At 39.7% G+C, this 13,687-nt stretch overlaps 1 protein-coding gene across 4 annotated transcripts in view; it reads right to left on the reverse strand.

Moving 5' to 3' along the window:
* AFG2A (AFG2 AAA ATPase homolog A) overlaps nucleotides 1–13,687 on the reverse strand; it is a 225,742-nt gene that overhangs the window by 49,250 nt on the left and 162,805 nt on the right. The window contains exon 16 of one of the 4 annotated variants that reach the window (XM_065062122.1): nucleotides 7,701–7,765. The exons of the other annotated variants lie outside the window; for them this stretch is intronic. Within the exon in view, the coding sequence (XP_064918194.1) occupies nucleotides 7,701–7,765 (65 nt within the window). The remainder of the gene's footprint in view (nucleotides 1–7,700; nucleotides 7,766–13,687) is intronic. 4 annotated transcript variants of the gene reach the window in all.

Here is a 13,687-nt window from a genome sequence, read left to right on the forward strand (position 1 = left end):
AAGTCTTATGTAACAACAGATTTCAAGTTGTAAACACCACACAGGCATCATAACAGGCTTTGAAATATGGTTTACTTGTTACCAAATACGATGCATTGAATGATTTATCAAATTCACAAGACAGAAGAAACCAATGAGACAATCCAACCTATCTGCCAGCAAGTCCAGGACTGTTTCCAGTAAAATGCAGACTGGCAGAAGAGAGATTTATTACCACAGTTTCTTAATGCTATGATTTATAATTTAGCAAGCCTTCCTATCATGCTGCACATGGTACTTTTACCAAGCACAACAGGCTTATCTGGATTTCTACTGCCTGCCTGACTCAGTGGGTCACTCGCTGCCCGTGTGCCTCTGTAGCTGATTCGTACACATGGAGCTATTCTTGAAACAACTTATTGGATGGCAATAATCTCGTGGGGACAAGAAAAAAAGGTTTGCTGCTTCAAAAAGATGTGGTAAGAGTGGCAGACTTGTTTTAAAAAGTCTCGCTGTTCTTTAATGTTCCTACAGCAGCACTGAGGCCACTCTGACTTGTACTCAACTGCAAAATGCAGATTAAAAGGACAGGTATTCATTTGGCCAGTGCTCCTCATGGACACATATAGCCATGTCTCATTAGAAACCTGTGGAAAGCAATACTGAGAGGCCTGGAAACACTTACAATGACTTAGCTTGGCACTAAATGGAACTGAGAAGATGCCTACTCTTCGATCCCATTGAAATGCAAGGGTTTTCTTGGTCATGGAAAAATCATGTTGCTGTATCGAAACCTAATTGCCCAAGCAGCGTTGGGTCGTTCATGCATCCGTTGGTTTGAAAGAACAGCCAAGAAATGACAGGCACCTAAGTGACAGCAATTGAATCTGGCTGCAAAAATACATCCTGCCTTGAAAATGAAAAAAAAAAATCAATATAAGCTTGGTACATCTACTGTTATTTCTGCTACCTAATTAATAACATATATGAAATTAGAATACATTTTTATCTTTAGGAATTAAATAAATAATCCCTGGATTTAGCAAGCTCAAACATGTATTTGGTTATAAGTTAATGAAATAATTCCATTGGTTAGAGGGAATTTTTTATGCACATAAAAAAATCTTTGAAATGCTGTAGGGTAACAATGTAAACTTTGACTAGGCCAGAAATGAGGAGGGATTAATAGTCTGGCTCTGGTTGAAGTGACAAAGGTGAGGAAATTCAGCTGAAGAGTTAAATTCAGATTTCAGATTATCTCAAACTTTCAAACTTGGTCAGACCAATTTTTAATTAGCCATTAAGAAGCAAGTATATTCCTTTGTGCAACACATATATGAAAGTAACGAAAAATACCTCCATGGTAGCTAACAGTTGTTCAGACTTGCAAGCAGACGTTGCAGACTATATTTTTGTTCCTTAGTAAAGGGTACATTGATTAGGACTATTGTATCTCATCGCACTTCATGACAAAGAAAACATGAGCAGCAACACACTTTCGTGAATTGAACACTAAGACTTCAAACAGCTAAGAAGAGATCTTTTTTGTTCATGTTCATCATGAATTCCTACTTCTCCGGGCTTCAGGTACAAATAGACAGTTTGGAACAGAGACCTTACAAGTTCATGATGAAATCCATTGCACATGCAGAACTGAAGGAAGTCGGCTGTTGCAATACACATCTGGCCAACTGGAATGTGTGCAATGAAAGCATTTTTGGTTTGAAATAGCTACGAAATGTAGTACATCTGCAGGACTGCCTGGCTGTAAAATACCACACCTGGCTGGATGATTCATTTGCAGCTTTTGCTGCTTCACCTTTAACAGCAAATTCATTGCATGAGGTAGGGGATGGTCACTTCAGAAGAAGAGCTAGTACACTCACTTTCAACACTGCAAAGACAGACCTGTGTATATTTAAGTGCTAAAGATAACATGAACATTTATAGTGCAATGCATATTGTACATATCGTCATTCATATTTTCATGAATTTCTGAAAATCCTAAATATTAGAAAAATACATATATGGTAAAAGTTCCTGTCATACCTTCATAAGCAAGAAATGTAAAGAAAGGGAAACACAAGTAGAACACAAAACCCAAATGAGCACTGTGTTACTATATGTGCAAATCAAATCAATGCAATGATACTATTACCGGAGTGACAATATTACAAACTGATTTTTAAAAAGCCTCTAACAAAAGTTGCAATCTTTTTCCATCACATAAGAGAGACTTTTGGGCTGTGTTTATGTATCATTTGAGTAAACTGGTTGAATTGCAAAGACAAAACTCTGTCCTAGAATAATGAAACAAAAATACTTCTGCTTGGAACTGACATTTATCAATATAAAGTACCCATTTTTTTTGCCACTGTTTGAAGTAAGGGAAGTAATTAAAGTACACAAATGCATTTCGATACTACAACACTATTTCCTGTACATGTTAGCAACAAAACGCTTCTCCTGCCCCCTCCACGCAGGCTGTTCATTAACTCTCACAATAAACATCGTACTTCCATATCACACATTTGAGAGCACTCCTGAACTGGTGAGTTGAGCAACAGCATTGCTCTGTGCAAAAACAGCCAAGTCCAGTCAGGAAACAGATTAATTTGAAAGCCTTAATTAATGACTGAACATTTATACAGCCAAGATTTATGAGTTACAAGGAAGTAAGTCCAAAACACAACACTCCCTGCTGCATGCAAGCTCTCTTTTTAATGGTAAACAATTAGCCTAGGGTAAGATACTGTCCCAATTCTCAAGTTCACTTTCTTCCTCCAACTTCTAAACATCGATAGAAGACAAATTAATTTAATGCTTTCCCCCTCCTCCCTTTTTCTTGGTCTTCCATAAATATAATTCTTAATTAACGAGGGTTAATGAAGACAAAATAAAGGTATTCTTTTCTCAAAAATAAATAAACCAAATTGTTTCAAAGGTTTTGGGTTAGTTTTGGTGTTTTTGCTGTTGTTTTTCAGTTTTTTAGCTCACAAGTTCAAAAACTATACAAAAAAAAAAAAGAAGAAGAAAGAACAGAGCACTTTTCTGGATGGATAAGTTGTCTATATATTGGATAATTGTCTATATATGTGTCTATATATGTCTATATATATGGATAATTGTCTATATATACTTGAAGCAAACGACAAATAAAAGGACGGTGCACATGTATATGTATAAAAAACTCTCTTAAAAAAAAATCCTAGGTTTTCTGCTGTGAGTTTACTTGACTGAATTCACAAATACTTTTGCAAATTTAGTAACAGCGACTGTTAGTAATGAAGAATAAGCTTTCAGCTTTTAACATGTGGACCATATTCCGCTTCTGAAGAGAACTGACATCTTATGATGATGAGCGCTTACTGTTTGAATATTAAAACAAGACTGCCAACTCTTCTTTGGAATTCTTCAGGCCTTAAACTAGAAAAATCAAAATCAAGGAAAGTTTTGTTCTCTCTTGTTTATACTAAGTCACCAAACACATTTTCTTGCCTGCAAATTTTCTTTTGCTAAAAAGGAGCGTAGTTTTTCTTCCCCCAGTTTCTATAACACGTAAATAAGCAAAAATGACCACAGCAGTGGCAAGATCCCATAAAGCGGTAACACATCTGAGTACAAGTGCCTGAGTACAAGAGCAGCGCGGGGATTTGGGGGTTGTGTTGGTTGGTTGATTGGGTTTTTTGGTTTGTTGGGTTTTTTTTTGGTTTTGTTTTGTATTTTGGTTTGGTTTGGGGGGTTTTGGGGGGATGTTTTTTGTTTGTTTGTTGGGTTTTTTTGCTTGCTCCGGGTAGTGTGGCAATGCTGACCAGCCAGCTGGCCCCAAGCCCCTATCATCACCTGTAATAAGAAAAATCCCCCACAACGTGTCCTCCTGGCTGATTCTGTTGGGTCCTTCCTTCTCGGCTACCCGACGAAAACCACGTGCCTTGCAAGGGAAAGTGGCTGCTGAAGAAAGATTGAGTGGAAAGAGTTTTCCTGACACAGAGTCACAAATACTTGGAAACATCCCACCACAATACCCACAGAGTCTAACCTATGAGCTGGGTAAGTTCCCCCCGCCCCCGCCAATCTTCATCAGTTTCTCATCAATGGGAGCTCACTGGGAAAAGTTCCAGGAAAATAAACAAAACAAAACAAAACAAAAAGACAAAATTGATTTATCCCAGTAAAAAGCACAATAAGACCAAAAATATACAGGACAAAACAGAAGACAGATTGCTGCACTCCCCTCCTTTCCCTCCAATGGTGTGCTTCACCGTGCAATGGTAAGTATAATCGTAATAGGCTAGTTTTATCACAAATTTACTTTGTTTTCTAGGAAATTATTCAAACACCACAAAGCCAATCTCTGTAAGATGCCAATTACTCTGAAATTATAACTAACCCCCTCCCCGCCTCCCTAAATAAGAAAATAAACCATCAAACAAACAAAATCCAAAGCAGCTCTTTTCAACTGGGCAAAATGCTCTTAGTTCTCCTCCGCTGACAATGGGGATGTCAGGCCCAATTAGCGACTCAAGTCATCTTGGGGTTTGCTCTGGTTTCTTCCACTGCAAGTGGTCAACCCAGATCCAATGGCTCGCTTCTATCCACGCAATGCCATGAACAAATTACAGAGGACTAAGACCTGAAAGGTTTTTTTTCTGCCCAACTATCCTTGACGTTTTCAAAGCCAAGAGACAAAAAGCCTGAGCTAAGAACTAGGTGGTAGTCTGAAAAAGTTTAATTAAAAAAAGCGAAACAGTCCACGGAATTGCTTCTACCATTGCTAATAATTTGCTGCAGAGTTATTATTGTGCTGTTTCCATCTGCCAATAACCACTTAATCCCTTCGCCAAAGGCAATCTAAAGCTTTATGTATTTTAGGGAAACCATGCAAGATAAGTTGGAAATAACGACTTTCAATTTTTGATACACAAAAATCTGAGCGACAATAGTGCATAAAGCCATTGGCTTTTCAGTAGTGCTAAGAAATGTTACTTGACAGCTTCTACTCCAGGCAATGGTTGGAAAGCTAAGACCAAAGTTTTGTGCAAATACAAATCTCTTAGTATTCAAATACAAACCACAAAAGCCAGCTGTAGATATCTCCCCTTTAAGTGGCTTCTTCAGTGGATTGCAGCTCCGCTTCCTACAAGCAGCCAGTGTTCAGGCACACCGTGAAAACAGAAGTTACATGACAAAAAGGAATATTTCCCTGTTTGAATATGTAGGTTTTGCTGCAAACACCCAAAAGCTCCCCTGTTCCCACATTCTGCACCGGTGACTATCTTAATTACTAGCAGCTTCTCAGACTGTTTCAGTATTACTGCCGGGCAGCTGAATCTCACCAAAAAGCCTCCAACTCCAATGTCATTGCTAAAGTTTGTGAGTTAAAAAAAAAAATAGGCAGATATTCCAACCATTCTTTAAAAAAAAATCTCACTTAGAAAATTAAAATTACACATATTCAAACCCTCTTTGACACAAAGAGAGCAGAGGGCATTTTCAAATTCAAACAACTGAATGGGATGATGACAAGTGTGTAAGCTTACAGCTCATATGCATTCTGAGCGATGGGAAATATTAAAGCATATCACAATTAAAATGGTAAGGAAAATAAAAAACCATCCAAGCACTTTATCCCAAAATAAACTCAACATTTACTTTGCACAAATGAAATATTATTTCTATTATACAAGCAATCACTTGAAGCAGAAGAGTTGGGGCATGTTCTATACAAATGTAGCTTTAACAGTGACAGCTTTTACATTTGAAATGTAGTACATCTATTGTTCAATATATTCACAATCTAATGGCATACTTCTTGATTTTTATTAGCTCTTATTAGAATTAGGTTCCAAATTTTCACAACAGAAACAGTTACTTCACTCATGACTGCCAAAGGCAAACATCCTATTTTATATGTACACAAAGATACCAATATATGCTCAAATATTTTAATTCACGCACATGCACCTCTCCAATCTTTGCAGTTCAGTGAAGTGTAAACAGTTAGTGTTGTTATTAAAATACACATTCTTCATTCACAGAACAATACTCAGGTAGATTAATAAGCCTTTATATCTGGGCTCCATTGTTCCCTTACTGCTCATTAACGTTTCTTCCACCTTGACAGCAATTTAACTGGCACAGTCCCAGAGTTACAAGTAGGTCAGCACAAGGTGTTCCTCTGCACAGTTTCATCTGGTATAAACATCCTACCTGATTTCGCCTTCAGGTACTACACATTTAAATATGCTTAGTACCAATTAAGATAATAATCAGAAGTATTTTGGATATTATTGTCCAAGTACTACCTTATTTCTGGTGTAAGTGATTCTGTTAAGGACAGAAAGGCAATTGTACTGCAGAAGTGGGGAGCGCTCTGCAGCTCTCCTGGCCAAGCTCAGTGCTACCTCTGTGGGAAACCCCCTTGAAATCCTCAGTGTATCATAGAGGAAAATGTATATATACGCATAAAGAAAGGTAAATTGAACACCGAGGTTTGAGAGTCAGACATTGTACACTATTAAAAGCAGGCACTTCAACCAGTCAGACACACACTAATCTCAAGGACATAAAAAACAGCAATGGATATGTAAGAATATTTACTTTTCCCCCCTTCATTATGAAAAAACTTGATATAAATCAATGGTCTCACATCACGGAAAATGAAACAAAAAGCTTCAGACAGATCTTTTGTTGACATGCTAAGATATTCAGTATTTACAGCAACTTCTAGATGTTGAGGAAGTTGGTTATAAGAGTCAAGGATCAGGTATTAATTCTCTGTGAAACGCAACAACTTTTGGGTGACTTTCTCTAATTTGTACACCTTGTCTTTAGGACCAGAGTTGAGTCAGACTCAAAGCAACAGGCTCACTTCTAACTGCATACTCTGTGACATATCATAACTTATAAAATCAAGCACAAGCACTACAGGTTTAAATCAGAAAAACAGGTCACCATGATGCAGTGCTTAACTTTTTTTCTTTTCCTTTTTTTAACATAAAAGCAAATTCTACCGCTCTGATCTGATACGAGCATTTGTATTACTTAAATGAAAAAGAGAATAAACCAGCTTTTTCAGTTGCTTCCTGATCACTGAAAAAGCAATTTTTACTCTGAACATTTAAGACTTTCATTTGTGATCAATGGTACACTGAAAGCATGTGCTATAAAACACTGAAGAATAATCCCTGCTGTCTGATTAAAAAAGGAAAAAAAGAAAAACGAAATAATTAAATTAAAAGCTGCTAGAAATAACTCACGGGCAAAAAATAAAACTAAAAGAAAACAATAGCAGTAGCCTAAAGAGACATATTTCTTCCTTCAGGAATGAATTTCCATCTGCTTTTAAAGAGCAACATGTTTTTCCATTATTGGGAATGACAGCCAAACCCAGGACAATAAAGCAGCAAAGTCACAGGCGAGAGCAGCGGGCAAGTGAAGCTGCCTGACGGGGCATCAGCCCAGGTCCCTCTTTTAGGAGCCCGCGTTTGGGTGACAGCACAGCAGCCCCCTCGCCGTGTTGCCGACACTCTTCCTTCTGCCACCCCCTGAACGAGGGGCTCCCGGTACCGCTGCTGGGTGCGAGGAAAAGGGAAAGCGAGGGCCACAGCATCGGTGGCAGAACACGCGTCTCCCACAGCCCCCGCTGGTTTGGTGAAACTCCAGATGTTTTATAAAAGCTCACGGGAAGCGAGCAGCCCCCTCAGCAGAGGAGCACTTACCCTGACACCAGCGATGCTCCTAACACAGGTGCTTTATCCAAACAGGCACACAACACGAAATAACCCTGCAAAGGCACAGGGAGGTCAAAAGCAAGTCTGAGTGCTCGTTTACAGAATCTAGGTGGACCGTGCCATTAAAATAGTTAACGAAGACACAGAAAGGAAGACAAAAACATAATGAAATTAGCTCTAAGGTTCCCACACCCTAAGTGATTCAGCATTTAAGGAATCAAAAATTTCAGCTCTTTGGGCTGTATGGAAAAAGAAAATCTCAGGTTTGAGAAGCAGGATAAATTTTATACCTTAACACTGTTTGGTGCTTGCTTGGGGTCTTATTCAAATTCCCTCCAGCATTTTCCCCAAGTTCCTCTAAGGATCACTGTTCTTTGAGTTATTTAGGAAGCAGTTCTGACTGTATCCTCCTGAGCTGCTAATGGGCCTGACCTTTTCAGAAACACTAATGTCCCTTCAGTCAGATGCATTAAATCTCCTCTGCTTGATTAAACTATTAGCAAATCATTATCTCACTGAAGGATAAAATGTTCTTTCCCAGATGAGTAAGCCATACATAAATTTCAGTGCAAAAGCTCTTCTGTATGCCATATCTTACATTTTGCATAAATATGCTAATTGTAAACCATACTTTATATACTCGTAGGGCGAATGCATATAGCACTTTATCAGGTCTCAGCTGAGACAAGATGTGATGAAAATCAGCCCACTTAAGGCAAGGATCCCCCTCCATCTCTGGAAAAATGAGGGAGGGGAACCAGATCTTTTTAAAGTGACTAAAAAGGGGAGCAGGAAGGGTGGCACAATGCTGCAAATTCTCACGGTTTGGCATCGCCATGCCAAGTGATTACCCAGGTGCTTGTGCTGCCCTCCTTCCCAATCGGCCCAAGCACATTCTGCACGTACGAGGCCCTTGTGAGACCAGCAGTAAGCAAAATCCCATGGGAAGTCCTGTGTAGTTAGTTATTTCCTTTCCTGTGATTCATCTCGTTTATCCTGAACACTGACATTCAGAAAACATGCCGAATGCCAGGTATTTCCTCACCTTCCAGCCACCTGTGCCAAACACATCCTCAGCACTGACAAACATGTGTAGGAAGGTGTTGATCCCATATTACCCACATTGGATGAAGGTTGAGTCTCTTTTCCTCACACACCCACACAATAATGTTCACTTTTCAATAAGTCGTATACATTAATAGATCCTATGCATCATTCCAAGAGAAACTTCAGAGGTTCATCTGAGGCCTTAATCTTGCTGTGTTTCAATTTGACAGTGTCCCTCACTTGGAAAATTGTGTTTTTCTGTAATGCCGTATCCCGGTGTGGAGCTAAGCAGAACTCCTTCGGAAGAAAAGGTCATCACACACATCACATGTTTCTGATAAGACACACGCATTTTTTTGCGGTATCCTAGAAGCTCAAAATCTGAGGGCCCAGTCCCAAGGCATGATGTGTTGAGTACCTTCAACACCTACTGAAATCAGTGGGAATTGAACACGCTCTGCATTTAGCATAACTAAACATAAAAGGAGCAAACATATTTGTACTTCAAAATTAAAACCACGAGCTTTAGCCAGGACATTATTTGCAACAGAATCTTTACCATTTTGTTTTGATAAAAAGCCTGTGTCCCTTTTTAGGCTACTATACAGGATTGGATCCATTGCTCTTTTAAAAGAAGGGCTTTCCCTTAAGTTTGGAGGATCTTTTCCTACATGGAAAACTAGATATAAACAGATAATACATCCTGATTTGTCAGATGTCCCATTTTTCCTATATCGAAGCCCTCTCCCACCTTTACTGTAGACGCTCCTTAGTAAAGAGACAAATGTACAGATTTTTCCCAATCTCTTAAAAGACTGTTTGCCCTCCTGTACACCTACGATAGAACGCATCTTCACTTCTTTTGTAGTCGGTACATTCCTCTACAAGAGTGAGAAGGGGGTTTGGGAAGATTTGGGGTGAGTTTTTATTAAAGTTTATGGTTTAAATATGTCAGTATCTGGTAAACAAGAACATACATGTTTTAGAATACGTATTTCAAGAGTCAAAGGCTTTAGCTGATTCAAGTCAGTGTGCTGCTGCAAAGATACTTTGGCAACAAATACAGTCTCATTTGAGCCAGAGCAAACCTTCATTGGCTTGCCTTTTTTTTTCCCTTCATTCTCTGTGTTCCCATCGAGAGTTATTGCAAAGTGAGAAAGATATTTTTTACATTAACTATTCTACTTCGACTAAGAACCAGTGAAAGATTTACAGGCTCCCAGGTTCCCGCTCTACTATTATTTCCTGTAAGCATGGAAACTGATAATACTATAGAAACAATGCCAGCCTTCCCTTCCACCATGACCTGCTTTCCACCAATTTAAAAGCAGTTGGTCCCATTAGCTCGCTTTTATAAGCACACTTGTCTTAAGAATATTACCATCATATCCAGAATATTTAATTTAATTACTTCTAACCATCTTTAAACTCAAAACGGCTCAAAACTTGGTTTAAGTTTCTGCCTAAAACCTCCCTCTCTGCTACTGCCTTCTAAACTGCAACAAAAACACAACCTGACCGGAGTTTAGACAATAAAAGAAGGTCCCTCGTTCTACCACGTTTATTTTCCTTTTTGTTTATCACCTGCTTTCCAGAACAAAATATTTCTACAGTGGGGAAACACTGTCTTCATCCCTCGCTCGTCCCTTTTTGGAAAGCAAACTCCAAGGATCTGAAGACAGATGCACCCCTGCCAGTTAATTTGTAAAGGCAAATGACACAATCTTTTATATCCCCCCACAGGTCTAATCAAGATATCAGTCTTCGCATTTATAAGGGCACATGTCCTTCCTCTAGGCCAAGACATGTCCCAGTCACAGCCTTTCTTCTTTTCTGTTTGAGACAATGTAAAATTTAAAAATCACACGACAAGCAATTTCCTATCAGATACTGCCCACATGATTTTGTTCTTGCTTGCACTAGAAAGTGTATTTTCTGTTACAACAGAGAGAAGCCAGTAATTATGAAAAACCTAATCTAAACTACAAATGAAAAAGGCAGACCACCTGAGTTTGCGGGAGGCCTATCTTTCCTCACGCAAGCTGGCTGTAGCAGCATCGTGAAAGCAAGCAAATGAGACGCAAAGAAATCACATTGCTTGCACTTTCAAACATTGCTTTTACATGCTTCTGTGGTTGGATCTTTAATTAATTGTACTTTATGCACAGTAAGCAATCAAGCAGATAAAACTCTTCACCATGAAGTGTAACAGTGAAAACGCCCTAGGAAAAAGCTATGGTCAGACTGAACAATCTCCCAGTGAAGACATCCAAAATATATAAAACCATTTAAAATAATAATCAGTTTTCTAAAAATGGGATCTCCTGCAATATTGCCCAAAATGAAATGTAGAAACACTAGAATTAACCTTATAAAAGTTTCAGTGCAGCACAATGTTTGCTGTTGAGGTTGAGGACAGTCCTAGGAAAAGGCAGATGCCTTCAGGACAGGGATGCAGTCAAAGAAGTTGCCTTGGAGGGAGGAGGAAATGATCCTCGGTGTCAACATCAGCTCAGAGGCCAAACCTTGCTATTCAGAAACTTCTAAAACAATTTCTGACTTCCCTGACTTGCAGATCCCTGAAGAAGAGCCTCCTGCACTGCTGCAGAGCACTACTTCAGAACGGCCTGGAAATGAAGACTGAACTCAAACTCAAGTATTTCCAGAAAGCTGAGGCTTTGTTTGACCTCTACTATTAGCATAATAAAAGCTAACTGTACAGACACTGCTCCTCTAATGCACTTTCTTTTTTTACACTAAACTTCACTTACATATGAGAGAAGGAGATTGTAATTCACCCTCATAAATTATCTTCCGTCTTCTCTCACATGAAACAGTGGGAAGTAATCACCCTATTTTGCTATCTTGATATATCTTTAAAGGTATTCATTAAAAGAAAGGTACATCCAGCAGGTGAATAGAGATAACTGGTCATAAGTGATGACAGGCAAAAATGCACAACTATCTGATCTGAAAACAGGCCAAGTTGGAAGCCAGATTCATACTGAACTATCCACTTTACTTGCTGTTTATTCAGCTCATGTCAGGATGATTCAACGCATCTTTACATGCAACTCCCTATTCATACAGCATCTTCTAGTCACAAAACCAAGCATTTTCCACTTCTTTTTCTAAACAAAGGGTATAACAGTGGAATGGGAACTTGCCATTCAACAGCGGAAACTATTTGTGAAGCTGGAGACACTAGGAAGAAAAGGCTTTAAGGAAACTAGCCACTGTGTGTGCCAACTGTCAAGACTTTTTATATGTTCTTCCAAGGAACACTGACTGAGGCTTTTTCTGTATTCAGTCTTTACATCTCAATTATTATAATTCTTTGACTGATGTGAAAGAACAAAATTCATGAGAAATGCCAGATTAGAGAAAGGCAGGCGGTTTTCCCCTGGATTAATCTATAGATGCACTCAATGAACCATTAACTTCTTTCTGGTTCTGTGCAAAACCTGCACCAGGACATTTGCGACTCATTATCAACTAAGCACAGGAATTGACCGCTAGAGCCTCAGCAGTTCCAGATCCAAAGGAAATCCCCATATGCTTGGAATTTCTGAAATAAAAGCATTACAGTCGTTGCCTGGTAAGAAGATGGTTTCTATACACAACAGAGGATATGTTTATATTTATGTTTTTGGAGGCTTGTAACTCAGCCAGAAGCAGATAAATTTTCCCAAGGCAGCAAATGTCATATTACTGAGATCTGTGTAAAAACATAGTGCTGTTTCACGTCACTGCTCCAAAGCACGGAGCCAGTAGAGCTCCAGCAGTTTCCCAGACCAACATTTAAGCCTGCAATCCTTTCTATTTCTGCCCTTTTTTCATTATGAGATCCCACATTCTGCGGTAAAAAGATGTCCTACTCGAAGCAGCTTCTCTCACTATGCTGCTTTCATTCATTCGCTCGCAGAGCACAGTTTGTCCTGGAGAGCTCTTGCGGGTTTGACTTTGGTGTCCGCCGTGACGCCGGTTCCCGGCACAAGCCTGGAGGGCAGCCCGGGTGCTGCTGCTGGCCGTGGCCACGTCTGACCCCAGCCCTTGGCCTTGGAGCACCCACAGCACTGCCCGCACCAGCCAGAGGCTACTGGTAGGCAATGCAGCATTTTACACCACGCCAGCGTTTAAGCGACGGCTAAATGAGCAAAAGTCTTGCCTAGGAACAGATCCAACGACCAGTCAGCTGAGAAGGGCCTTCAGCATTATGACACAAGTACTCCACAGTCACCCTTTCTTTTGGACCAAGGCAAAAGTTTAGCTTATTTCCCTGCCCTTGCAAACAGCATGTAGGAAGATGGGGGAGCCGAGGCAAGCACATCACATTTTCCGCTCTGCTATGGAAAAAGCAGAAGGTGACTATGTAATTAAAGATGGTGCGATAACGCGTACACTAGGACTGGCTACAGTAAGGTGGAAATTTTAATTCTGGTATTTCATACCTTTTAAGAGCTCGAATTGGCAACCTTAATAGCATTCTTTGAATTTTTGAAGTAATATAATTACTTTCAATTAATCAAAATGAGGAAAGAATGAAATATCCTTTCACGAGACACTGACATAAATAATATTCAGGGAACAGAGTGGTGACCACTAATGTACCGATGCTTATTGTAACTGCCAGGCAGCAGCATCTGACAAAGTTTCTCCTTCTACTTAGGACAGGCAGTAATTGTCTGATGTCCATTGTCAGAAGCTGATTAACTAATAGCAATGAGCTATAAGTGATGCTGTGAGGTCTCGATTACATGTAATAGGAAAACACCAGCTTCAAAGTGACCAGTGACTCCCTTGCAACTCCCCTACACTGTCTCATAGCTCTGTCTCTCCTCCCTCCACCCGAGCCTCTCAGTCACAATCCCAAATGCAAAAGATCCCTGGGGAGGTGGGGAGGCCCAGGTGAAGTGCCTGGGCAGCCT

Source organism: Columba livia, chromosome 4, assembly GCF_036013475.1.
Source record: "Columba livia isolate bColLiv1 breed racing homer chromosome 4, bColLiv1.pat.W.v2, whole genome shotgun sequence".
Classification (NCBI taxonomy): domain Eukaryota; kingdom Metazoa; phylum Chordata; class Aves; order Columbiformes; family Columbidae; genus Columba; species Columba livia.